Source organism: Eleutherodactylus coqui, chromosome 7 (genome assembly GCF_035609145.1).
Source record: "Eleutherodactylus coqui strain aEleCoq1 chromosome 7, aEleCoq1.hap1, whole genome shotgun sequence".
Taxonomy (NCBI): Eukaryota; Metazoa; Chordata; class Amphibia; order Anura; family Eleutherodactylidae; genus Eleutherodactylus; species Eleutherodactylus coqui.
Window position 1 is genome coordinate 141,832,557 of NC_089843.1, and position 27,779 is coordinate 141,860,335.

General features: G+C 40.9%; 1 protein-coding gene across 3 annotated transcripts in view; it reads left to right on the forward strand.

Moving 5' to 3' along the window:
• Window positions 1-19,071, forward strand: part of SCLT1 (sodium channel and clathrin linker 1) — a 148,568-nt gene extending 129,497 nt beyond the window's left edge. For all 3 annotated transcript variants that reach the window (XM_066573748.1, XM_066573749.1, XM_066573750.1), the window contains 3 exons: window positions 9,812-9,890; window positions 12,760-12,855; window positions 18,753-19,071. In XM_066573748.1, the coding sequence (XP_066429845.1) occupies window positions 9,812-9,890; window positions 12,760-12,855; window positions 18,753-18,815 (238 nt within the window). In that variant the 3' untranslated portion in view covers window positions 18,816-19,071. The remainder of the gene's footprint in view (window positions 1-9,811; window positions 9,891-12,759; window positions 12,856-18,752) is intronic.
• The last annotated feature ends 8,708 nt before the right edge of the window (window positions 19,072-27,779 follow it).

The following is a 27,779-nucleotide window of genomic DNA, read 5'->3' on the forward strand; positions in this document are numbered from 1 at the left end:
CGTTAATCTTTAAAATCAAGTTTTATTTAAATATTCTTTATATTTGGAAGCTTTATCTTTTACAGACAGCACCCAGTGCTCTCTAACCTGCTATCTCCAAACTGTTCAGCCAATTTCACAAAAGGCCAGGCCTTACCAACTAACCTCCTCCCCAAGACGCCAACAACCCCAGCCATGAATTATAGTGCTTTAACAGCGCTAAGATTTCAATTACTAAAGCCAAACAGGAGCAACTTGACATTTTCATGCTTCAACATTTCATGATGTTGTACCGCTTCTGGCCTTTTATATTTCAGAGAATGCGAAATATAATATGCTTACCAATGGACACTGCTTTAACATTGGAGGAGTTGCACAGGGGATTTTCAAGAAGTGTCATCCTCCAGTCTTTATTAATGAATATAGTGCTATATACATTGACAACCTATGTGATTACTGTAAACAGAAATTGTCAGGGATGGAAGTAAAGGAGTTATCCCACTAAAAGCATTTATTACCTCTCCCCAGGATAGGTGAAAAATGACTAATTGTTAGACGTCCGACTGCTTGAAGGGAATGGAGTGGTGGACATGCATATGCATTACCATTCACAAAGGGCTTATTTACACGGCCAAGAAAATCATGCAAGTTCTGTTCATTTGCTGTCAGCCTAAGGGGGACTTGGGGTGTAACGTTCCAATGATCAGATCCCTAGTGATCAGTAATTTATCACCAGTACTGTGGATGGGTTATCAGTTATTTCGGTGGAATATCCCCTTTAACTACTCAAAATCTGCTATTTTATTGAAAATGGTGCTGGTGCCTATAGAATTGCTTTACTAACCATCTAGCTAAATACCCTGTTTCCCCAAAAATAAGACCTACCCTGAAGATAAACCCTACCCTGATTTTTCAAGGAGGCTTTAAATATAAGCCCTATCCGCATTACATAAAAAAGGAATACATTACCTAGCAGGCTAGGCAGTGCTCGAGAACCAATCAAAGCGATCACTTCCTGGAGGCGGGATTTATGAATCTCGTAACCAGGAAGTGATCTTCTGCCAGTGACCGAGGACTGCAAGAAGTGCATCGGAGCTCCGGAGAGCAGCGGGAGGAACCTAGACTGAGCCTGCTTGGTAAGTATAATAAGACATCCTCCAAAAATGAGACCTAGCACCTCTTTTGGAACAAAAATTAATATAAGACAGGGTCTTATGTTCATGGAAACCGTAGTTAGCTACAGTCATTTGTGCAACTGAGCTACTTAGAGAAGAAGTAGAAAAAATCCTGAAAAAGTTACTTGAGGTGTGTATTTAGTTAGTGGAAAAGCTAGAAAGAAGGGTCCTGATACTGTCAGATCTCCTGGAAGTGATGTGCTTAACATAAGCTTCAAATTTCCCTTATTAATAAATTGTGTTTTGCCAAGTCAGCTACTTTAACTTAACCTAATTTTAGCCGAATGCACAGCGTCCTACCCCAGAATGTGTCACCATGATATAGCCGATTCTATTTTTATTCCGCTTGGAAACTATCTTTCTATTTTGCCAAAGAATCAATGTGAAGAAAATAATTAATAGCATGGCACAAGCGTGCGCACTTCATCTGTATTTACAAATATGCATTGCATACACATTTCTTTCATTCTCAGTGCCCTTTAGCTGACATTTTTGCTGAGACTTGAAGCTCATCCAAGTGCTTTGCTTTTCCAAGGTATGCTAATTAAAAACTTGCTCAGCAGAATTTAATGTTGCAGTGTTATTTATACTGCTTGAGAATGGCTTCAGCAAATAGTGACCCTCGATGGTGCCGCTAGTTTAAGGAAAATATTCTTTAAACAGCTGTTATGTGTTTAAACTTGATCATTATTCAGAATGGAAGCTGAGCCGTAGCTGGCATTTGTAGTTTTGTTTTCCGCTGGATATAGTATTTGAATATAAGTGCACGTCTGACTTTTTTTTTTTTTTCTTTTTTTTTTTGCCTTGTTTGTGTGCTGACAGAAGATCTGTAAATCTTTCAGAGACTAAGCTGGAACGTTGCCCAGATTTTTAAATTGGTATGGGAGAAGCAGTCACTCTGAAGAGTTAGCAGCCTAATAAAACTCGTATCTGCAGTACATTGAGGCAGACAGAGCAATCTATTGTCATTGGGTGCTTCTGTGCCATCAGCTTCTTGGCGTTTTGCAAATTGAGGCACCTTTTCCTACATCAGAGTGATGATTACATGGGTGTTAATGTGCATGATATTTTACACCTTCATGCTAGCTTGTATATTCCAGCCTGTACTGTAGGTCATATTCACAAGAATCATGTAGCTGAAGGCAGAAAAAGGAGGAGCGGAGCAAGCCCAAAAGATGACAAGGGACTGGGTCCCAGGCGTAATCCCTTAGGGGAGGTTGAAAAAACCCAAATACGGGAGTTGCTGCTAACCAAGTGTACTCCCCAAAGAGTGAGCAAAGTGTATGGATGGACTGGAGAAACAAAAACATGGTATGTCGGCCAACACTCCAGAGACAAGACGTAGGACAATAAGAGTGTAGAATCCAACTTCTCTTCTATTAATCAATTTCAACCAGCAATACAACATATTTCAAGGTGAACCGCTTAATCAGCCATGCTTGGGAGGGTACTAAAATATAAAGAAATACTCAAGGGGATTACAGAGCACAAGGTATAGAACACAGCGAAATAAAAGATAAGGGAAATACAAAAACAACTATAAATCAATAAAATATATAAATGATATAATTGATTACACAAATGATCTGAATTAAATAAATACATTGACTTAAATTATAAGACAATGTAAATAAATAACAATAGAATCATATCCTAGAATGGTAGAGTTGGAAGGGACCTCCAGGGTCATCGGGTCCAACCCCCTGCTCAGTGCAGATTCACTAAATCATCCAAGACAGATATTTGTCCAGCTTTTGTTTGAACACTTCCATTGAAGAAGAACTCGTCACCTCCTGTGGCAACCTGTTCCCTTCATTGATCACCCTCACTGTCAGAAAGTTTTTTCTAATATCTAATTTGTGTCTCTTCCCTTTCAGTTTCATCCCATTGGTTCTAGTCTTTCCTTGTGCAAATAAGAATAGGGCTGATGTAATGAAATAAGGGTAAAATAATAATAGTAAATGTATTAAGAGAGATACAAGTTTGGGGTCCAGACACATGAAAGTGCAGTATACAAATGAAATAAATAAAAAACATCCAAACCTAAGCAATTCAATATTGAAAACGGCAGTCGTAGAATAGTAGGACAAATGGCAAAAAGGTCTTCGATAACTAGAACTCTTTCGAAAGGAACTGGTGGGAAAAGAGGCTATTGCTTAGGAAATGATAATTCACAATATGAGCTTATATATTGACTAGTAATTGGTAACTTAGACTGTCGTGTGAGTGGGGGGCAGGGGTAGAGGACAGTAAGAGGAGAGAGGACTCAACCTGACATGTTTTGGAAGGCACAGGCATATACCTGATAGGACAGGAAAGGGATGCCTAGGAAGGAAAGCAGTCGAATAGATCAATGAAGTGGTGTAAATGACCAAAGGGTGACTATTTTGACAATTTTGCAAATTTGGAAAGAACCTATCGGCGGTTCAGGAGGAGAAGCAAGAGAAGAAGTGATGAGACTGTCGGGGGGTTAAATAAAGGAATTGGCGAGGCAGCGCATGTGCTATGGGGATAAGGGACACCAAAGATTCACGCAGGCACAGAAGAGGTAAGGCTAATTACAGGAATGTCGCTTAACTGAGCAGGGTTGTATGTCAGCGCTACCCAAAAGGAGCGAGGCCAAGTACACGCAGGGCAGGGAGAGTGTGCAGAGGTTGGCAAGGGAAGTGTGTACAAGTTAAAGAGGGAAAATGTGTAAATGTGATTGGTAAATAAATATGAGCATGAAATATAATGGAGAGGTAATGTGGGGACAGGTGGAAAGAAGCAATGCTGTAAAGAGGAACTGTGCATAGGATACAATTGTAAACATAATAAACATGTACTTATATGTGTTTGTATGCATATAAGTAGATAGTATAGTCCATAATGTATCCAACCTATGGGGAAGAATTCAAATAAGTATGGAAAACTGCATAGGTGAAAGAGACATAGGACAGCTAATATTGGTGCGGTCAGGATTGGTACAAGCAGATCAATAGATGAAGGATAACGGTGGAAGTGGCCATTGTCGAATAGAGGGTACAAAGGGCCCATGTGGTGCTGGAACGCCATGAACAGGGGACTAGATAAGAAGATGTCCATATGAGCAGATTATGTAGGAGGGGGAGAGCGTTGGAAGGCAGGAAAAAAAGTGGAAATATAAGTGAGGGGAGAGGGCAGTGGGAGAATATTTACTTCGAATTGAAGGCCATCCTTCAAAAACCTTCTCAAGACGTTCGTTTAGGCCCATTGGGTCATGGGTGTTTAATTTGAATATCCATAATGATTCCCTTTTTTAATACCTCAGTCTGTTGCTTACACTGAGCGCAACATGTTCCAGGATCTTTACAGCAAAATTACTAAAGTTCCGGTTGTGGGCAATGTTTGCGTGCCTAGAGCTATTACTTTTCAGGATGCTGTTAGCAGAGTTGGATCTGTGCCGGAGTAGTGCGCCCAACATACTAAAGATGGCAGAGATATTCAAATAAATGAATGACAAAACTTGAGGAACCGTTAAGGAAGGACTTGATTGGAAAACATTTTTTGTGGCGCGGCCAGTGAAACTTGTTTTTCTATTGCAAATATTGGCACAAAACTTGCAGCTCTTTTTACCACATCAAAAACAGCCTTCAGGCTCAGGAAAAAGGAAATGGCTCGGCTGTTTCCCTGCCGGTTTACCAGGAGCTAGCACAGACTTCAGTGTGCATGCTCTTCTCAACGTTATTTTGAGTTTTGTCGGAAAGCGGTCACCCGTATATGGATCCTGTAATGAGATGGGCCAATGTTTCTCTTTTAGAGTGTGGCATGGCATTGGTTGTATGTGGTTACAAAATTGTAAGTGACTTCAGTACACTTACTATTATCATTATTATTTTAATTTTTTTTTCTTTTTTTTCTTTACAATAATTCATTATAATTTTAGTGTTTTTATTTATTTATTTTGGATCATTTGTGTTGATGATTATATCAATTATATTTTTTTATTGCTTTATTGATTTTTTTTATTTTATTTTCCCTTAACTTTTATTCCAGCTAGTCCTCTCCATCAGCATATAGAAGTAACACATATTATATGGACTATTTATTTAAGCGCTTTTTCATGTTTTTGTATTCTTTGCTTACAAGCCTCCAGAAAAGACAGTTTTTGAAATTTTCATTCACTTGTATGTTACATTTGATCTCTGTATTTTTTTTTTCCCAGCAGTAAACTGCTGCAGAAAAGTGACACTACAAAACACACAGGATGACCTTCATGTAATGTTTCTTGTCCTTTTTAATGAATGATGTTTCTTGGAATCTCATAGTCTGCAATTTAGCGCCAACTATGCAACTGTCACCTGAGCTCCCATGATGCATTGCTCTCTGCTAACAAGAAGCCAGAAGAATATTGTAGCTAGCTTTAACTGTACATGGGATGAAGGCTATTCTCCCTAGTCCCCGCCAGTCTTCTCCTGTATTCTGGTGGCCGGGGATTGAAAAATCCCCGCCTCTAGAAAGCGCTGCCTCTGATTGGCTGAGCACTGTGACCAATCAGAGGCAGCGCTCATCTGTCATTCAATGTCACAGCTGTGGCAGGGGAGCGCGATTTTCTCCCTATATTTTCAACGGGGCTGGCGCTGCAGCCGCTGGCCCAATTGGCAACAAGATGAAATCCCTGGATGTGACGGCATCCAGGGGTTTCACATTTTTTTCCGTCCTATTTTTCAGAGGTGCGGGGGGGGGGGAAGGGGGTTCACGCATGTAAAAATAATCAGACGTGACCGCTTCCATTCAAAAGCATTGGTTCTACCAGCTATGATTTTTTTTTTTTTAGGGCGCCTATACATGCACTAAAAAAATCGCTTGTCCGACTGAGCCCTTACACAGAAAGTGTCATCCATGTCGCCAAAGTCATCTGCACCTTTACAGCGCCCGTTATTATCCATCCGGCCAGAAAAAGTCACCTCTTCCAGTTCTGCCACCACCATAAAACAAAATGAGATTGTGTTTAGCCTGATAAGATTGTTCGCACTGCTAGACGTTTATTACCTTGTATCCCAGAAGAACTATGCAGGTTCCCAATGTCACAGTGTAAGGTGCATGCTAATGCTGTCTGCACTTATTTCTGTATTTACTTTCGAAAGTATTACTTTTTTATATTCCCGATCTGCATGTGTGTTTTGCTTGGCAGCTGTCCTATCTTGACAAAAGAATATCATTAAAGACTTTTTCTGCTGGTTGAGTAAGACAGCTGCAGGTACTGGCACAATACAGAAATCCATAATCACGGAGAGTAACTAAAGCATATTGCCGTTTTTTCACTAGAACAAAACACATCTGGCACAAGCTCTGTTAATTTGTTATCTGTGCATCATGAATAATGCACCAACTACAGCTGGCACATCCGAAACCTACTTGCCAAGCTATGAAATAAAGCACATTTTAGTTTTCAATACCTTTTGTCTGTGTTAAATGTCTAGCTTTTCCAAAACTCCTTAATCAGGATCATCCACCGCTCCACCGACCGACGGTCCTTCAAGTTGATTTTCACCTTCAAGTACCTTTTTATATTAGTACTTTTAAGCAGCCTAAAAGCATTTTGTTTATCTGACTTTTTCAGAAAGCCGCAATATTTTGCAGCTACTCAGTTGACAAATTTGGGAAATTTTACAGCTTCTCTAGCTTCTGTAAAGGTTGATTACTGTAAGGCGTTTTCAGTCTAGGTTTCACTGCCATATAAAAACAGCATATAAAACGCAAAGCATCGGAACAGCAACGCTGCGCATATTGTTTCCCAAGCTGAAGTACAGGACAAATCAACAAGCCATGAATTGCTCAACATTCTCTTGGTCACATTCATTGGATGCCTGTTTTATTTCAGAAGTCCACACTTGTTTGTACATTCTGAAAAAAATCAAGGAAAATGAAATCTCAACCGCATGCCATAAAAAAGCATATAGAACAAACATAAACTTATACGCAGTACTCTAAGGTCTGGGCTAGAAATATCTCCGATCTCAAGTTTTTCATGCACCGTGTCAGCCAACAGAATATTGTAGCTAGCGATCCTAATGTAATTGTAGTTTTTCTGTCACCCCATTTCATCTACCACTCAAAACGGTGTCCCAGACTGGAGAAATCAAAGGCAACATAATGCTTTCATTAGTACCTTGCTGGGAAAGTGGATACACATGAAGGGGTTTTAAGGCCCATTTAGACCCAACGATTCTCACTCCAAATTCGATCAAAGCAGTCTTTTGAGCGAGAATCGTTGGGTCTAAATGCACGGACATCGTGCAGTTTTCGTGCACTAGTCATTTCTCGCTCAATTCTGGTTTTCTTGAATTGAGCGATGAACTCTTATCAGCGGTGCAGGCTGTTTTCACAGTTGGCAGCGCTGATAAGATTCTTTCAGCTCTGGTAGTTCACAGCAGGACGCGAGCTGTAATCATGGAGAACGATACAGCTGTTTGCTTATGCAAAACAGCTGTATTGTTTGCCGAGCGTTAGCGGTGGTGTCCTGCTCCGCCTGTATAGTTCTTAAGTAGCTGCTTAGCTACTACAGACTATGCAAAGATGATCGCTCAAAACTGTCACTCAAACTGTCGTTTGAGCGATCTTCTGTCACTGTAAATGGGGTCTTAAAGGAAATCTACCATCCACACCAAGGCCTGTTAGATTGTAACAATACTGTGACTCAACAGATACCCACCCATCATTGTCCATGTAATCTTTGGACCTGCCAGATTCCCCAGAATGAGATGAATAGCTGCTGTTCACTCTGGTTAATAGATAAGCATTCTGATTGATAAACTCCTCCACCCCCTCCTCCCCTATATCCACTTTACATCCATCTGAAAAATCATTATTTTCGGCCCATCTGCTGTCTTTGTATTCCAGGAACTGCACCCACACAGAGCTATGGTCCATTTGAGAAAAATCGCAACATGTCCTATTCTCATTCATTTTTTCAAACAAGAATCGAATATGCAATGTTGGGCACCTGTATCAGTGAACAGCACATGGACAGCATCTGTGTGCTATCTGTTCTTTCTTTGTGCCCAGTTTTTACGGGTTTAATAGAGGTATGCCCACTTGAATAACACCTAATTCTTTATTCCCAATAGCGTATTCGCACATGGGTGTTCTATATCAAACAACCTTCTTAAAGGAAATTTCCATCTTCTAAAGATGCGCGCATTAGACTGTACGTTGAAGTACACTAGATCTTGTGGAATTGGGTATTGAGAAACAATAGCAGGATAGCATCTTGAGTTTGCCAAACCAAGACTGCTTAGTCCTAGAATATTGTAATATTTGTACAGTTTCTGGATGTTTTATAATCAAATGGTTGTCTTACTGTTTTACGAGAAACCTTGACCAAGTGCCAAATTAAGACATATGGATGTCATTGAGGTGGGAGGTGGGGGGGAGTATTACATGGAAGGCCATTCATCGGAATGACCACCATGTAATACTACTATACATACAAATGTGTTGCCGGCTGAATCCTAAAAATCAGCTGTTTGCTCGGGATCTTAGGCGCCAAAACCGCAACAATCAGCAGCTAATCGCCATGACTCATTTTGTAAGAATACTTCAGTCTTACATAATTTCCTTGTCTTTTGGGTCGCCAAGGGTCGTAAACAACTAACAACAACCACCTCATTGATAAAAGCCATCAGACATGGGTACGGTCTAAGTTGCAGAATACATACATTGTAGCTGAAGGATAATACTTCCACATTGCTGTACTGCCTGCGGAGGTGTATCTAGAGAGGTCAAGTTAGCTTCGGCCATGTCCACCGAAGCAGCAGCCGGGGGAGAACCTTTTAATATTTCTACGTAGTATATCTGGTGGTAAGTGTCAATGGATATATAATATCATGGTCTGGCAGCCTGTCATGGTGCCCTACTCATCCTACCGAGTCGGAGGCTCTTTATTAAGAACAGATTGATACAACCCAACCTATCTCCTCTATTCCTGTTAGGACTGTCACTATGCGATATCTGTACTCTGACACAATTTTTTTCCATAAGGAGGGTTTAAAGATATATTCCAACCACATGGATGTATGTAATTAAACTTCAAATGAGATTCGTTTTCACTTATATTGTAGCTGATATATTTTGACTTCTGTGCACTTCAGGGCATTTACCAAAGTACACTATAAAAATGCTGTCACCAATAATATACACTATGTCTCTTCCCATAGATTTATAAATGAAGGTTATCTTTGCTTCGGCGTTATAAAGTAATTCATAGTTTTCATTATTTTGTGACTCATTTAGGCAGAATGGACTTGGCATTTGATTAAACCCGTGTCTGCTTTCTGCCACAGAACCATTTAAATAGTTTGTTATAGAATGAATCGCTTTTATTGCTACTTTGCTAAGTGGGATTATGATCATCAAGTGACCTCTAAATGAATCTGCAAACTTTATCCTCGTGAGTCATCACACGCCGAGGGTAAAATACTGGGGGATCAAGCCGTATTAAAGAAGATTTACACTCCAGCTGCATGCACAGATATGTTGTATGGCTTCAATATCCTAATGATATTATTGTATCCAAGTATGATAAGTGGTTGATGAGCGGTTATGACTTGAGAAGGAAATAGGGGTAAAGTAATATCCACTGTATAATATTACGTTGTCCCACATTTCTTACTCTACCATTGGGTTTGTCTTTACAGAAGTCAGTTGAATGACCAAAAAAGACACAATCAAGAATTAGTCTCTCAGTTAGAAACCAACCATGAAAAAAATATTGAGGTAAGGAAATGACAAAAAGTTACTATGGACATCTTCTCTGACACGGTGTTGACAAATACAGTCAGTGAGCTGGAGGAATCCATGGAGTTTGTAAGAACCTTTGGTCAAAAATAGTTTCTGAGATCGGGATCCTTCTAAGACAACTACCCCCCACCCAAGAAGTCAGTCATAGATGGGTTTATTTAACTTCTTCCCACCCTGCACCATAAATGTATACTTTGAACTGTAAGATGCAGAGCAAACCACCGTATATGGATGATGCAGTGATGTCGTGGGCTGTAAAATATAACTGGCACCCTGCTGTGATGGTTGGGATCGGACCTCGTAATGATCCTGGTTATTGAACTGTTTAAATGCTGTGGTCATTAGCAAGTGCATTACTTAAGCAATGAGAGGAAGGGGTCTTCTTTTGTGACCCCATAGACCAGCTGCAACGCCGAATAGTATGAGTGTCAGGAGGATACTGGTAGGTTGACATAATATACTGCACTACATCAGTAGTGCAGTAAATTAAATAAGGAAATGATCACATGCTCATATCACCTTGTGTAAATAAGAAATATTAAAGTATTACAAAACGTCTAGTTAAAGAAAAATGACTCTTTACAGCAAAGAATGCTTTATTATGGCTAAATGGCTACATTCATAACTTCACAAATAGAGATGAGCGAGCATGCTCGTTTAAGGCTGATGCTGGATCGAGTATCGGTCTTGTCGAGTAACTGATTACTCGTCTGAGCACCATTCGGTATGGTGGCGGGGAGGAGAGTGAGAGAGATCTCTCTCCCCCCCCCCCCCCCCCCCCGCCACCGCCCCCGCATGGTGCTCGGTCTCGTAATCAGTTACTTGACAAGACCGATGGCATCAGCCTTAAACGAGCATGCTTGCTCATCTCTATTCACAAACCAGGGGCGTAACTATAGGGGTGCAGTGGATGCAGTTTCACCCGGGCCCAGAAGCCTTAGGGGGCCCATAAGTCCCATCTTCTCCATATAGGGAGCCTACTAGTATGAATAAAGCATTCTAGTTGGGGGGCCCTGTTACAGATTTTGCATTCGGGCCCTGAATCTTCAAGTTACGCCTCTGTCACAAACTATAATAGGATCATGTTGTTTATCCCATAATATGAACACAAAGGGAAAAAAATCTCAGGATTTCCGTTTTTTCTTTTTCTTTTTTGTTCTTTTCGCCTTTTGAAAATGTGCGATCAAAAAGTTGTAGAGCATGCCGCGGGTGAGGACGGGAGATTTCACGGTGCGGAATTCCACCGCGGTGGAATTCCGCACCGTGTGCCCTGAGCTATTAGGTTCAATAGAACCTAATAACTGCAGGCAACGCAGCGGATTTTCGCCGCGAATTACGCGGCGGAAATCCGTTCGTGGGAAGGAGGCCTAAATTTCAGATTGTCGTGCTTGTACTCGCCCACAGAGTAAAGTTAACATGTAATTACTGGGTTTTTGTTGTTGTTGTTTTTTTTTTTCAAGTCCACCACATACCAAATTGTTAAAGTTTTCTAATTTAAAATAGGATTAATATTTGTCAATGTGATTTGACAATGTATCTTCTAGGGATTTCCAGAATAATGACATCCATTCAGTATGCGTGATACCTGTGCGGTTATATAGACAGATCCACCTAAACTAGATGTTAAGCTGCAACGTTTAAGAAAACCCTTACTGTAAAGCACCATAGCACTAATATATTGATCTATAATATTATAAGTGGTTGCTGACAGTAGAGCATGTGGAAGTAGTTCAGGGTGGATTGATACTTCACATTGACTATGTGGTTGTGTGTGATGCTGCAAATTTTTGTCCTAGTAAATTCCCCATTTTCTTGCATTGTTAGAAACTCTTCTACAAGCTGCCTCTCATAGAGGAGCCCAGGACATACAACTCTGGAGTCTGGCATGCTACAGTTTTTTGAGATTAGTCATTCATATAAAGTATCATCTGTAGAGATACAGTCCTTCTCTGTGGTGGGACCAAAACATTTATGCCTTAGGCCTGATGTCCACAAGCGGGTCGGATTCCGCATGCAGGAGCCCACAACACAATCCGACCCTGCCCGCGGCCGAGAACCCTGCGTACCTGTTTCGGGTTTTATTTTTCTCTGCGGAAATGCAAAAAAATGTACAGTATTTCAGTACCAGAGATGAGTGAACGTGCTCATTTAGAGCAATTACTAAAACGAGTATCGCTTTTTGCAAGTGACTGCCTAATTGAGTGAAAAGGGCGGCCCCGGGGGTGAGCAGGGAGGGGGGGAGAGAGAGCTCCCCCTGTTCCCCCCCTACTACCACCCGCTCCACCCCGCGGCCCTCTGAATCATTTCGCCCGAATAGGCAGTTACTCGATAAAAGCGATGCTCGTTCGAGTAATTGCTCTAAACAAGCACGTTCGCTCATATCTATTCAGTACTTTAAAAGAAAAACTGCTTTCCCAGAAAGTCATTTACACTGCGACCCGGCCGCAGATCGAATGGCTTCCATTGACTTCAATGGAAGCCAACTGTGCAGGAACTGCACTAAAATGGAGTACTCAGCGATTTGTTTTCCACTTGCAGAATCCAAAAAACAAATCCGCATGTGTAAATTGAAGTGCAGATGCCCATGCTTCGCTATGGGCGGCTTGAACTGCAGATCTTCCACGCAGGTGCCCCCCAAATCAGAACCACTCATGGACATTAGGTGTTTAGTCCCCATAAGAGACTCCATCTTGAGTTGTAAACTGTATACAAACCCTTAAGTGTCGTCCTGCAAGACAGTCAATGCACATAAAGTCTCGGATTAGACATTTGCTCTAGGCACATGTATCCATATATACAAAATCTTTCTACTCTATACCTTCAATTAATTATTTTTATTCTTTAGCTTGGAAGCTTGATAGCAGATTTACAGGAAAAAAGCACACGGCTTCAGAAACGGCTGGACCAAGCAGAGGAGCGAGCGGTAGAGGCTTCAAAACAGGTATGGCTGTGTAACAAGAATTAATAGATTTCTCCAATTGCATATTTATTCAACAGAATGTGAAGCTGACTGTAAACTTAATGTATGCAAAGTGCCTGCTCTGTGTCTCCAAGCAGCCTGTATTCCATGTTCTGTTATAGGCTGCAACTAAAGATGATGCATGAGCCTTCACTCTCCGCTTGTCATGAGTCACCCAAAAATCTACATAGGAAATGCTCCCTACGCTTCAACATTAAAACATTCAGAGCTACACTTAAAAGCATATCTATCTATCTAATATGTACAGTACTGTGCAAAAGCTTTAGACAGATGTGGGAACGGTGCTGTCAAAAATAGAAGTGTTAGTTTATTTTTGTCAATTAACAAAATGCAAAGTGAATAAACAAATGAGAAATCTAAATCAAATCAATATTTTAGTAACCACCCTTTGCCTTCAAAACAGCATCAACTCTTCTAGGTACACTTGCACACAGGTTTTGAAGGAACTCAGAAGGAAGGTTGTTCTAGACATTTTGAAGAACTAACCACAGATCTTCTGTGGATGCAGACTTCTCGAATCCTTCTCTCTCTTCCCGGTCAGATTCGATGATATTGAGATCAGGGCTCTATGGGGGGCCATATCATCACTTCCAGGGCTTCTTGTTGTTTTTTACACTAAAGATAATAATAATCTTTATTTGTATAGCGCCAACTTATTCCGCAGCACTTTCAAGCATGGGATAAATGCAAACAATACAACAAATACAATGTGAGATACAATCAGTTTGAAACAAATGGCGTGGGTGTGGTACAGGAGGTACAAGGGGGGGAGCAAGGCATGGGGAACACAGGCAGTAGAGGATTTAATGTGGAAATCAGTTATTAGAAAGTAAGCGGGGTGGGGCGGTAAGGAGGTCCCCCATTGTAGTCTCAGTAGTGATAGTGACCCCTCATAGTGACCCTAGTAGTAATAGTGGCCCCCATTGTGACCCCAGTAGTAACAGTGACCCCCATAGTGGTCCCAGTAGCAACAGTGACCCTTATAATGGCCCCAGGGGCAGGGGTCTAGGCCAGGGGGATTTGGTATGCCTCCCTGAAGAGGTGCGTTTTTAAGGCGCTTATGAAATTTCATGCATCAGGAATTGTCTGGATGCCTTGGGGTAGAGCATTCCAGAGAATAGGTGCTGCTCTGGTAAAGTCATGAAGGTGAGCATGTGAGGTTTGTAGTAGAGGGGTGTTTTGTCTTTATTGTGTTAGCGGATTGGAGTGACCTGGCTGGGTGGTGTACTGACAGGAGGGAGGCGATGTATGCTGGTGCAGTGCCATGCAGAGCTTTGTGGGTGAGATTGAGGAGTTTAAATTTAGTTCTGCAGTGGATGGGCAGCCAATGCAGTGACTGGCATAATGCAGAGGCATCTGAGTAACAGCTAGATAGAAAAATGAGCCTAGCTGCCACATTTAGTATGGATTGGAGTGGAGCGAGTCTGCTGTGGGGGAGGCCAGTGAACAGCGAGTTGCAGTAGACGAGTTGGGAGTGGATGAGGGCGACCACGAGTGTCTATTTAGCATGTCTGTGGTGAGGAATGGCCGGATTGAAGATAGTTGACATTGGTTGTATGGGCTTGTTGTCCTGCTGCAGAATAAATTTGGAGCCAATCAGACACCTCCTTGATGGTATTGCAGAGTGAAATAAGTATCTGCCTGTATTTGTCAGCATTGAGAACACCATTATTTCTGACCAAATCCCCAACTCCATTGGCGGAAATGCAGCCCAAAACTTCCAAGAAACCTGTACCTTGCTACACTGTTGCCTGTAGATACTCATCATTCACTGTTCTCCAGTCCTTCAATTAACAAATTGCCTTCTGTTTCAGCCAAATATTTCACATTTAACTCATCAGCCCAGAGTATCTGCTGCCATTTTTCTCCAACCTCTGTTTTTGTGCATTTTTGAGTCACCTGGCATTCTTTCTACATCCAAGAAATAGCGTTTTGGCTGCAATTCATCTATGAAGGCAGCTTTTGTCCAGCCGTCTTCGAACAGTAAATTGGTGGACCTGGGTCCCACTGGTTTCTACTGCTGGACATCTTCTGATTTCGAAAGGAAGTAAGCATGATGTGTCTTTCATCTGCTGCGCTACGTTTCCTTGGCCTACCACTGCATCTTACGGTCCTCAACGTTACCCGTGTCTTTCTGTTTCTTCAAAAGAGCTTGAACACATCTTGAAACCTCAATCTGCTTTGAAATCTTTGCCTGGGACAGACGTTTTTGATGCTGTGTAACTACCTTGTGGTCTTGTTGCTCTGCTCAGTCTTGCCATAGTGCATGGCCTGTGACAGGAAACTGTCTTCCCACAACCTCAACTTTGTACCTTTCATAGCAGTTTTGCTGTTCCTCACTCTGATTTATGTTTCAAATGTATTTCTTGAATTTTGAATATAAAATTTTGCAACAGTCTGCCTTAAAGACCTCACACAATGGGGTATAGATAAAGGATCTGTATAATGAGCTGTAAATATTGAAAAGAACATAAACAACTTTGGAGGTCACGTTGTAGAGAGCTTTTATGTATCATTAGAGCTGTGGGATTTCAAAGAGGTTAGTTGCTGAGGTATAGTTCTGGATCCCTCACCCAGTTTTAAGCCCCCTACACAGCTGTTGCTGTTTCTGTTAATGACTAGGTTTGTACTTAAATGTGAAAATGATGATCATTATTGCCTGTTTGGTTTAATTGGTTAATCATACACCTGACTATAATCCTACTAAATCCCTGACTTTATGCAAGTGTACTGAGAACCATTGATGCTGTTCTGAAGACAAAGAGTGGTCACACCAAATACTGATTTGACTGGGATTTCTCTTTTTTTCATTCACTTTGCATTGTTAATTTGCAAAAATAAGCTATTAGCACTTCTATTTTTGAAAGTATTCTAAAGGCCCTTTTACACGCAACGATTCTCACTCAAAATTCATCCAAACATCCGAAAATGAGCAATAATCATTACATGTAAATGTGGGCATCGTGCTCTTTACGTTTAAACCATGGATTATACTTTACATAAAATCCATTGTTCAGCCGCTGGAAGACTGAGCAAATACTTTACATTACATTTAAATGCATTTTGCTCATCCTTCAAAAGACTGCATGATGTTCTCCCTGCGCCATGTTTACACTAGCTGCGAGGAGAACAATGGAATGTGTCAGCAGCCAGGAGGAGAACAATGGAATGTGTTGGCAGCTGTTTGCACAGTTGGGTGTGTGTTTAAACACATGCTGGGCTTTGCAAACAACTCCTGGAGGTGCTTTTACATGCAAATGAAGATGATAATTTTTTAATGGCCATTAACACTTTATGCAAATAGATCGCTGAATCTTTCATTCGTTTGAAAGATCTTTGTGTGTAAAAGGGAAGGAGATAGTATGTGAATTAAATGAAAAAGGTACACAAAGGAACAATGGAATGTGCAGACAGCTTGTTTACACAGCTGTGAGTGTGTTTAAACACACCTTGGGCCCCTGGAGGTCCTTTTACATGCAAATGTAGATGATAACGTGTTAATGGCCATTAAAGCCATTAACACTTTATGCAAATACATCGCTAAATCTTTCAATCTTTTGGCAGTTGGAAAGATTATCTTTGCGTGTAAAAGAACCTTTCTACTGTGCAACATTTTTTTCACACATGCCTAAAACTTTTGCACAGTGCTGTCTGTTTATCTTGTGTATGATATATACAAACCATTACACTGATAAAGCAGCATGTTTTCCATTCTATTGATTACTTAAACATTTACATTTGATTTGAAGCGTTTATAGGTCTAGGTAGTGGGCTGTCCTAAATCATTGCGGTAATAACATGATATTAAGCAATTCTGATTTATGCAATTCCATTTTAAAGGCGGAGCTTACTTTACTACCCACATTGCAGCAATTTTGCCCTATGATAGTGATTTGATGTTACGCAAGATACAATTTGTACATTTAGTACAGAATCCTATGTATTCAATGATCTTTTATGGATTCTGACAAATGTCTCACTTGTAAAGATAGATTGTAATGATGGTGGTAAAAGCTACAGGACATGTCTTCATTTACAAGTAATAGAAGTGTCAGAATGTAAAACATCAGTGTACATTTGGGCCCATCTACGAGATTGTACATTTGGTATTTTGACATATGTTAAGCCAGATATTTTCAGGTGTGATCAAGTCAGAGGATTCTTCATAGTCAGCATGGTTCTCTATGAGAAGTCTTGCTCAAATTAAATGAATGAAGAAAAGTTGATGTGTTAAGTTAGTGTACGGTGGAAGCACTGGAGGGAACTCTTCATTATCACTCCTTAATCTGACACATTGGCGGCCACAAAACTAGTGTACAGTAAAGACAGTGCCCATGGCAACCAGTCATACGCTCGCTTCCATTTTCTAATCCTATTTGCAAACTGTTACATTTTCTTAGTTGACTGTATAGTTACAACTGTTTTAAGGGGAGCATTACTTGCAAGCAGGGTAATGTGAGGATATATACCATCCATGCGCTGTAGATGGCTGTAGACCCTTCTATGCAGGTTACGGCATACCTGTTACAGACACATTGGGGCAAAGTTAACAAAACTGCCAATCTCAGAGCAGCTTCCACTTTACCGGAGCAGTTTTAGAAGTGGAAGCTGCAGAATGACTGGTTGCTATCGGCAATAAAGACAGTTTTTCTTTTAGACAGTTTTGATAAATGAGGCCCAATATGTATATTTATATTGCAGAGGGGCTGTGTGGGCATTGACTTAGAATGCAGCTCCCTATTATTGAACCTCCATCATGGAGATACAAGAAAAGAACAAATGAATTGTTTTGTTTTGACTCCCCCCATTTGCCAGTTAATTCCTGTACATTGTTGTCAGGTCTAGCATGGACATTTGTTAGATGTGAATAAAGACTGGAATCTCTGTTACTTATAGGGGTTTCCATATTGATTGTCTATTCCTGGGATAGACCACTAATGGTGAGGGTCTGAAAGTATGTTAAAAACTAGAGATGAGTGAGTATACTCGCTAAGGGCAATTGCTCGAGCGAGCATTGCCCTTAGCGAGTACCTGCCCGCTCGAGACAGAAGGTTTGGGTGCCGGCGCGGGGAAGCAGTGAGTAGTGGCAGTCAGCAGGGGGGAGCGAGGGAGAGAAAGATCTCCCCCTCTGATCCTCCCCACTCCCCCCCCGCAGCTCCCTACCCGCCGCCGGCACCCGAGCCTTCTGTCTCGAGCGGGCAGGTACTCGCTAAGGGCAATGCTCGCTCGAGCAATTGCCCTTAGCGAGTATACTCACTCATCACTATTAAAAACACTAAGAACTTCATATTCATGATTTTTTTCACCACCTTTTTGTCATCTGCTATCGTACTGGAAGAGTAAAGGGGGCTGCCGCTATTGGCCCCATCTGTGGCACTCGCTGCATTGGTGACAGGCATACCGTTTTGTGTTATTGCCCAACATTTAATGCTCACCGATGCCTAGCTACTTCGGAGCTCATAGCCATAACTGGGCAAGACTGAAACCGGGAGCCGAGATGTTGCTCAAGAAGAACTGTTAGAAACTAAGTTTCATGCGTGTCCTCTCTCAATAATAGAGAAGTGGTGGTCTTCCCTCACATCTTTCGATTCCTGGGCCAGTGTATATAGTAGCTCTGCCCTCTTGGGACATACCATACTGCTTTACTAAATAAAGTTCTGCAAAGAATAAGAGCTGACTTGTGCTTTACTTGTAGATCTAGAACTTTGATAGTTTTGTCCAATTACCCAGAAACATTCTTACACGATTACAGAAATCTCCAGGCGAGAATTGGTACTTTATTACTCAACATGAATTTGTTATTCTATTGCGCAGAGAAATTTCCTTTCTTTTTAACCATTTGCATATATTTTTGGCAGCTCAGTCGTGTTGTTTCCCAGAGGAGAAAAACAACTCATGAACTGGACCTTGAGAAAATCTAAAAATACGAATACAACAGTTCTAATTGGGAATATGCAACATGCAGTAAAACATGGAAGAACATAAAGAATTAATGACTTCTTGTCGATGCTGCGGTGAACAGCGATACGAACCTTTCAGATGTGGACAGTCTGTGATGGTTTTATAATGAGAAAAAAATGAACACTTGTCACAAATATATTTTTATACAACTTTTTTTCCTTAAATTTGTATATGACTCATATCACCATTTCATAAGATTAAATTATTTATAATTTGCTCACTGTTATCAATTGCTGCTGTTAGCTATATTACTCATCAGTTGCTCCATTTTGTCAGTATTTGAAATACAACTGGGTGGAGCAAAGGTGGACCAGAGCTCCCTATCCACCTTTGGTCCACCCAGTTTTTCAAATACTCTGTAGATACGTCCACCACTAATCATTATTATGCATTGGTCAGGACTGGCTAGTTGGGGCCGTGTGAAGTGCCTTTTGTTAACATAATCCCATACTAGTGGATATACAGTATATTGCTGAAATAATACGATTTTAGAGCTACCAAATAACATTATGGTAAGGTACCCAAATCTGCCGCATCAAATAAACTAGGGAGTATAACTACCCTTTGATACATTCAGGCACCAAGTGTTGCACCAGAGATGCAGTCTCTAGTTGACCAGGCCATCAGGATCAAATCACTCCTTGTTTTAAGCACAGATAAGGGCTCATGCACACACTTATATTACACCTCAATGTGGTCCAAAAGTGTAAAAGGATAAATGAGCCCTCTACTGTACCTTCATATTCCTTCAATTTTTCATATGGGACATACAGAGAATTTTTCCTGGCCTGTTCCTTCGGACTCCATATGTATGAAGGTATTGCCCACTTTGATCATTGAGTCCATACTAAAGAAGCCATGCAGGTGTTATTCCAGTGTTCATGAGCTCTGAGCAGGGACACAACTACTGAGACCTCAATAAACCTGGGAACAAGCCATTACCTTTTTCGAGGAAGAGGTAAATTTGGGTCAGGAGAGGTTCACAGGCATCTCACCAGCCAAGCCAGAAACCTACTGCACACTGATGAGGGGCAAACACCCCGTAACAGCTGTCTGTGTATGATTTTCTGGCTTGGTTTCCTATTCCCAATCATTGTTTTACAGACTTGTTAAAAAGTCGTACATTGATTTGAAGGAATGCTGCCATCCAATAGGTGGAGCTGCAGAGGTAGTGTTCCTTCTTCCTTATTTGCAAGGTAAATTTGTACACGCCATCTCTCTCCAGTCACATTGTGAGAGCTATGGTAGCAGTGCTTTCACATCGAGTCTCGTGGAAAGTGATGGTGTAACCACCTTCTTATCAAAGGTGGCGACTTGGTCTGGATCAGCTTCTTCCTGGGGTTGGTGGGTGTCCTCAGCGATCTTACAAGTCTGATTTTCTGGGACATCCTTACAACAGCTGAATTGTAGCCACTTTATATACATGAGGTATCAGCTTGCATTTCCTTAATTTCTATGGACATTTAATGGATTGTCATTCCTAAAGGTGAATCATAGGCTTGCTACTTAAACCTCTTTTGCTCCCTTGCTATTTGCATTTCTTCAATCTCTTATCTTCCCACGCATATTTCAGTGTAATATTTAATACTAATGCTAGCACTCCAAAGCCTGTAAACTAGATATATGATATCAGTGGGAAAATAAGACTTATGAGATAGGCTGCAAATATTTTTACATTATCAGAATTTATGCAAAACCTGATGATAATGTAAATATAACATAGGACAGCTTTGGCCACAGAAGAACTGACAAGTATTGTGATTGTTGTGACACGAGAATCCAGAATCTGAGATAAATCAGTAAAAATAGCCACCTTTGTGCTGTACGTTCTCCACTAAACAACCGGCCTGTCAGAACTTCTAGCCTTGAGCTCTTCTCCCAGCCACCAAGTCTCTGCATTAGTTTAGAACAGGAAAATAGATAATTTTGCATTAGTCACCAAGCATAATTTTTATATAATAAATTTACACTTCAAAAGAAATTCAAATGACAAGACTTCTTCATTTAATTAAGGGCATGTTTTCTGCACATTTGCATATTTCACAAGAAAACATTTTTTTCATATTTTAATACAGTTTTTCATGTATTTATAAGATAAAAGGCAATCTGTATGAAATTTACATGAAGATTTATGAATCGCTACAGCAAATTGTCTTTCCCTCTAAATGTACAGAATTCGTTGAGGCAAAAAAGTACTTCATATTTGGACAACAGCAACAAGTATTTTTAATGAAACTGGGTTCAGAAAGCACATTTAAGGGGTCTTACTTTAGTACAATTTGCTGTACTTAGAATGAAGCCTGTGATATTCATTCAAAGCTGACCTTCTAATTTTGGGAAAAGATTCTGTCTTGGGACCAGAGGGTGGAGGACTAGAGATGAGCGAGCACGCTCGTTTAAGGCTGATGCTCGATCGAGTATCGGTCTTGTCGAGTAACTGATTACTCGACCGGGCACCATGCGGGGAGGGGTGGCCGGGGGGGGGGGGGGGGGGGAGAGTGAGAGAGATCTCTCCGCCACCCCTGCATGGTGCTCAGTCGAGTAATCGGTTAATCAGTTACTCGACAAGACCGATGCTTGATCGAGCATCAGCCTTAAACGAGCGTGCTCGCTCATCTCTATAGAGGAGGATGTTACCTGTACTACTTCTTCTCTTCCTGGTCCTTCGTTGCACTGGATTTGTTTCAGGCTGCCAAGATGCCATCTTTAGACTACCAGAGCATCCATAGTGCATTGGTAGTGTTGGGACTAAACTACCAATGCACTGAAACTGCTCTGTGATTGACCAATAATGCTCATATGATCAGCCCTGGCCAATCACAGAGCAGTTCACGTGGTCTATTAGGTAGTTAGAAAATGGCAACAGCTGTCCTGATCACTCGAAAATAAAGCATTGAACTAGCAGAACGGAGGGGCCAGGTAGTGAAGCTCAAGTACATGTAAGATACCCTTCCAGCCTCCAGTCCCAGGAGAGAATTTTGTCCCATAACCAGAGGTCACTTTAATGTTCTTATTCAGTATTTACAATATCTAAATCTTGTGATCCACTGCAGCTGCCATGCTTGCTAGTTGATTTATTATAGTCTCCAATGCAGATAGGCAACCAGAACCCATATGATGCGTACTCTGCCTACATTACTGCTACCTCTGTAAGGTTCATAGAGAAATACTAGTAAGGTCAAGTATGAACTAATACAAAAACAGGTTGTCGGCTAATTCCTTGTCTTTGAATATATATTTATCCTATTTTGGTCCATCACTCACTCCGCAGTTTGGGGAAGCTGAGAGAGTTCATATGGTGACCATGTGGTAGTGAACCAGACTTCCCAACAGCACAATGTAACAGTTAATAAATAGAGATGAGTGAACGTACTCGTTTAGGACAATTACTCGATCAAGCATCGCTTTTTTCGAGTAACTGCCTACTCGGGCGAAAAGATTCGGCGGGGCGGCATGGTGGAGCGGGGGGTAGCAGTGGGGAACAGGGTGGAGCTCTCTCTCTCACCCCCCCCCCCCACTCCCTTCTGCAACCCCCCGGCGCCCCCCAAATCTTTTCGCCCGAGTAGGCAGTTACTCGAAAAAAGCGATGCTCGATCGAGTAATTGCCCTAAACGAGTACATTCGCTCATCTCTACTAATAAACCATTTATTCACATTCATTTATTCAAGAGTAATGAAATGTATTTCCTGATGATTTTTCCACTTACTGTTTTTTTTGTAGATCATTTACCATCTATTCATGTTCTTGAATCTTTGGAAGAATTACTTTTACATACAGTCGGCATTCAAGAAATGTTGTTACATTTTAGTATTCAAAGATGCATAAAACAAGTAGATACTGAAAAGTTAAATGGTCACAACATTTTGACACAACTTGTGTTTTTGATAATATAATGGCCACTTTGAGATCTACCAAAAGTACAAATAACTTTACCAAAAAGATATCTTTGTGCTGAAAAATCACTCTAAAGTGCTGTCCACTAGGGGTCTTCCTTCTAATTTTCTGTCTAGGGAAGTCCATTTCTAGTAACAGCAGAGACACGAAGATTGAACACAAGAAGTCTGTATGGTGTTGTTGCATACTGCCCATAAACGTCTACAAACAGGGGCCAAGGGAGAGAGACTTAGAGAAACATGACTGCATCTATTAGTAAGTGATTTACGGCTACTTGCATCACATCTACACTGCTCAGTACTGTCGTATAATGTCCTCTATGATACTGTTATTCTACTAAGTGTGCTATATAGGGAGCAAAATCTGTTTGTTTTGTTTTTTCTCCATGTGCAGCATATAGAACCATAATATCGGCAGTCTGCACCCATCAATTTGTAAAAAAGTGAAAATTTGATATACTACAGCCTGCAGAGGGGAAACTAGTGAAAAATTCCTATACAAATCATATAAAGACTACAAATAGTGCCGCTACTCATGCACACACACAACTGCTAATTCTGAGAAGTCACCTGAAAGTGAAATATACTACATAATGCCAAATACTAGATAATTGTTGGCATATGAATAAAGTTAGAACAAATATGAATTCTTTTAAATAACCTTTAAAAAATCCAGAACGCCATTGTTTAAGAAAGCACTGAAAATAATTAACCTTACTTAAAGGGGTTGTCTGCATAATTTTTTTATTTTTCCATATAGAGAACCAGTTTACATAAAAAGTTAAATAAGTCAAGCAAGCCCTTTAAAAGGAACCTGTCTTGTTCCCACAGCACCATCAACCAAGTTATGGTACTGTTAGGGAATGTGATAGCGATTGAGTGATGCTTTTTTTATACTCTCCCACTCTTGCAATCCAGCACGGTCACCCTCTGAAGTTGGCATGCGGCACAAAAATCTGACCCCTGAATGCAGTCTCCCATAGACTTGTATTGGAGAGTGTGCGCATGGGACTCTGAAAAGAGATTTCCGTCCGCCCCCAGGAGTAGGGAGGGTAATGGTGCCGGATCCAGGCAGCAGGTGAGTATAAGAAATACATCACCAGCTCCCTGTCACATTCCCTAAGAACACCATAACTTAGTTGACGGTGCTGTGGGGACCTGACAGGTTCCCTTTAATAGTAGGAGTATTGCTCTGTGAGATTAATACACTGTGGCATGCCATGATTTCTTTTTGTCTGATTCAGTATGAAACAATTTCTGTATGGGATTACAGGTGTACAGTATGACCCAATGCACTTCTTTGGCTGCTATATTATGACTTCATACAATTATAGCCAGTGCCTGCGACTTTAAGAAAGTGGCAAGAAAAGAATGAAAAAGTCAGTTGTAGTGTGGTATGCAGGTGACAAACATGCAGAAACTTTATGAAACCACATTCTGCTGCTGAAGAGCTTATTAAGGGACTCTTCTCCAACTCTGTAATGGGGGAATCATGACAGGCTGACAGCAGATAATGTGTCAAATATATATGGTAAATACAGCTCCGGTGTGTGAGTGCAAGTAAAGTACAGCGAAAGAAAAGGGTAATACAAGAGAACATCTGTAGCTATCAATCATGGACCTTACCAACTCCTAACTCCATGACTTGTAAGCTTCTAACTGAGAGTAAAAAACATTCTCATTCAGTTTTTTTGGTATAATGGGATTGTTTAAAAGAAATTCTTTCATAATAAAAATAATTAACCATTTCATGATCATACGTCAAGTGCGATACAACATTTTATGCTATTGCAGTGTATGATTGGCGCAGGAACAGTGACTTTAAAATGGTGCTTTTAATACAGTATTAGAAATTAAAAATGTAGGTTCTAATTAACATTTTTTGTGCACGCATGATATATAAAGTAGACATAAACTCGTGTAATGTTTCTGCTACTTGGAAACATAGAAATGTAAGAACATAAAGGTTAATTGGCCAATTGAATGTTTTAGAGTCCTGAAATGTCTCTTCCTTATTAGGGATGACCTGGATTATCCAAAGCATGTTCAGCATAGCGACAAAGCTCTGAAGAAAAGGGGGGGGGGGGGGGGGGGGAGTCGAGCATCTTTAGCTAGATATTTTTTATATATTTTTTTTTTTCTGTTCGAGTGTTTTAATATTATTTCTCAACATTCCCAATGCTGGATTCTGAATTATTCTTTTAAAATGTTCTGGTTACATTTAGAAGTCTCCTTTTCGTGTTTTGAAGGACTCATTTCTTGAAGCTTAAGTTGGATCAATGTAAGATTATCCACTTTGGCCTAGGAAACAGACAAAACTAATCGGCAAAACATTGAGAAGTTGCCAAAGACAATCAATCGGGTTATTTTTGTTTTCCAAAAGGCCTCCAAAAAATGAGAGGTGGAATCTGATTGGTTTCCATGGGCATCTACTCCACTATTGCATTGCACCAGACTTGATATAGTTCTCCTAAAATGTACATTTATGAACTAAATAATAAAACACTGGATAAAACGTTCATTGAGAAAGATTTGGGGATATTGGTACAGAGTAAACATATCCTCTCTAAAACTGACTTACTGGTATTTCCACCCTCCACTAACTGACCTCATCCTGACATCTCCATCTCAGTGTGTGGCGCCACCATAACTCCTAGACAACATGCCCGCTGCCTTTGGGTTATATTCGACTCTGATCTCTCTTTTATCCCCTACATCCAATCTCTTGCCCAAACATGTCAGCTGCACCTCAAGAACATCGCAAGAATCCGCTCTTTTCTCACTGTGGACACGTTAAAAACGCTTACTCTTGCCCTAATCCACTCCTGGCTCGATTATTGCAACTCGTTGCTGATCGGCCTCCCCTGCACCAGACTCTACCCTCTCCAGTCCATCCTGAATGCGGCAGCCAGGCTCATCTTCCTGTCCAGCCGCTACTCGGACACCTCTGCCCTGTGCCAGTCACTGCACTGGCTGCCCGTTAAATACAGAATTCAATTTAAACTCGCTACCTTCATCCACAAGGCCCTCCACAGTGCAGCACCACCCTATATCGTCTCTCTCATCTCAATCCATCACCCAGCCCGGGCTCTCCGCTCTAACGAAACCAGACTGAGCGCCCCTTTAATTCGAACTTCTCATTCCCGCCTCCAAGACTTCTCCAGAGCAGCATCGGTCCTCTGGAACGAACTACCAAAGGCTACCCGAGCAATCCAGGACTCGCAAAACTTCAGGCGTGCTCTAAAAACACACCTCTTTAGGGAGGCATACCGCATTCCCTAAACAAACCCCTCTGTACTCCGCCTGATAACATGCTCTCTGTACTAGTGACTACAATCTCTGCTAGCCATCATAAACCGCTCCTGCAGTCATACTGATTCTGGCGTCACACGGCTAAATGTCTGACCATTGTCTATGTGTATAGCATCCCTCACTCTCCACCTCACCATACTGTGCACATCTCCAGCCTTTTACCTTCTGTATCACCCTACTATTTGTAGTATGTAAGCTCGTTGGAGCAGGACCCGCACCCCTATTGTTTCCATCAACTAATTACTATGTAACCGTGGTTCTGTGATGTTTGTACTTTTGTCTTTCTGTATTCCCCCTGTCTATGTAAGCACTGCGGAATATGTTGGCGCTATACGAATAAAGTTTATTATTATATCTATTTTAGCTACCTGTGGGGTCTGGATGCCTTTCTTGACAAAACATTACACGCTAAGGGTAATCCATTTCTGGAGATGGCATGTTGACTATGTGATTTTTTTCTGCCACCATATTTTGAGTCGAGATAGAATTTTTTCCCTTAATATGTTTCAATGAGCGTCTGCCTTATGGGGTTTTGTGCCTTTCTCTGGATCAACACAGTAGACTTATAGGTTGGTTTCTGAACCTGTGAAGTTGTTTTTTTTTGTTTTTGTTTTTTAATCTGATTAATTATGTAACTATGTAAATTTCATGGGCAACGAAGTCAACAAGGGTTAATGGAGAGTTTATCATCCTATGAATATTCACGAGATGTGCTTATATCGTATTCTCCCTTCACCTGTTTCCTAACAAGTCATGCCATAATAGATATAGGTTGACACCAACATAAACATCAGGTTTACCGGGTGTGTTGGCTTCTACTGTCTTTAAGCAACAATGTATTTCTGGAGACAGATGATGTGTGAAGCTCAGTTGTGACACCAGATCTTTAAGGCTTAGTAAGTAGATGATGAGATTTGACATGCCTGTCAGAAAAGCTGCTGGCTTCCTTTTAAGAAAGATATATTTTAGACTTAATAACTCAGAAAGTCATTGTGTGTCTCTTGTTGTGATAGCATTTACACTACAGGAAATCGGCACTGTATTACTGAGCAAAACTTCATCTTCAAGGAAGAACACTTTACAGAAAGGCAAGCACAAGGTAGGGTGTCAACTGTGTTACTAGTATAGACTACAGCAGACCTGGTTCAATGTTCTTTAGCTGTGTTTGAGAAGGTAGAACGATCCTATTTACTGTGAACACAAATTGATTACACCATTTAGTAAATTCCATTCTATTAAGAATGCTTGGACTGACTACGTTGTATTTTAACACTATGTATTTTGCTTCTTCCAATGGTAAAATATGTGATTAGGGCATCTTGGCTCTTGAGATTTAGATCATGTGCTATATGCTCCAATCTCAGCTGCTTCTAGGACATGGCTTTAAAAAAAATCCTTATGGCTACCGTTTTGTAGGCTACAGAAGCTATTTACAATTGGACCGGTGCTGGGGTTAGTAATTCATTCGCAGGACTTCCCCCTATCTTCTTTTTCTCTGTTTACTTCCCTTTTTATTGTTTCTCTTGTGCATAAATTAAAACATCACTTTTACATGGGACAACCTATTTGGCGTAGATTCCTGACAGGTCATCCCAGCGATAATTATTCTTTTGCCTTTACACAGAAACAATAATCGCTATTAGGTAGATAATGTTGAAAGGGAAGTACCAACTGGGGTGTCAAGGAGAATCCCACTTGTAAAGTATTTGAATTCAGCA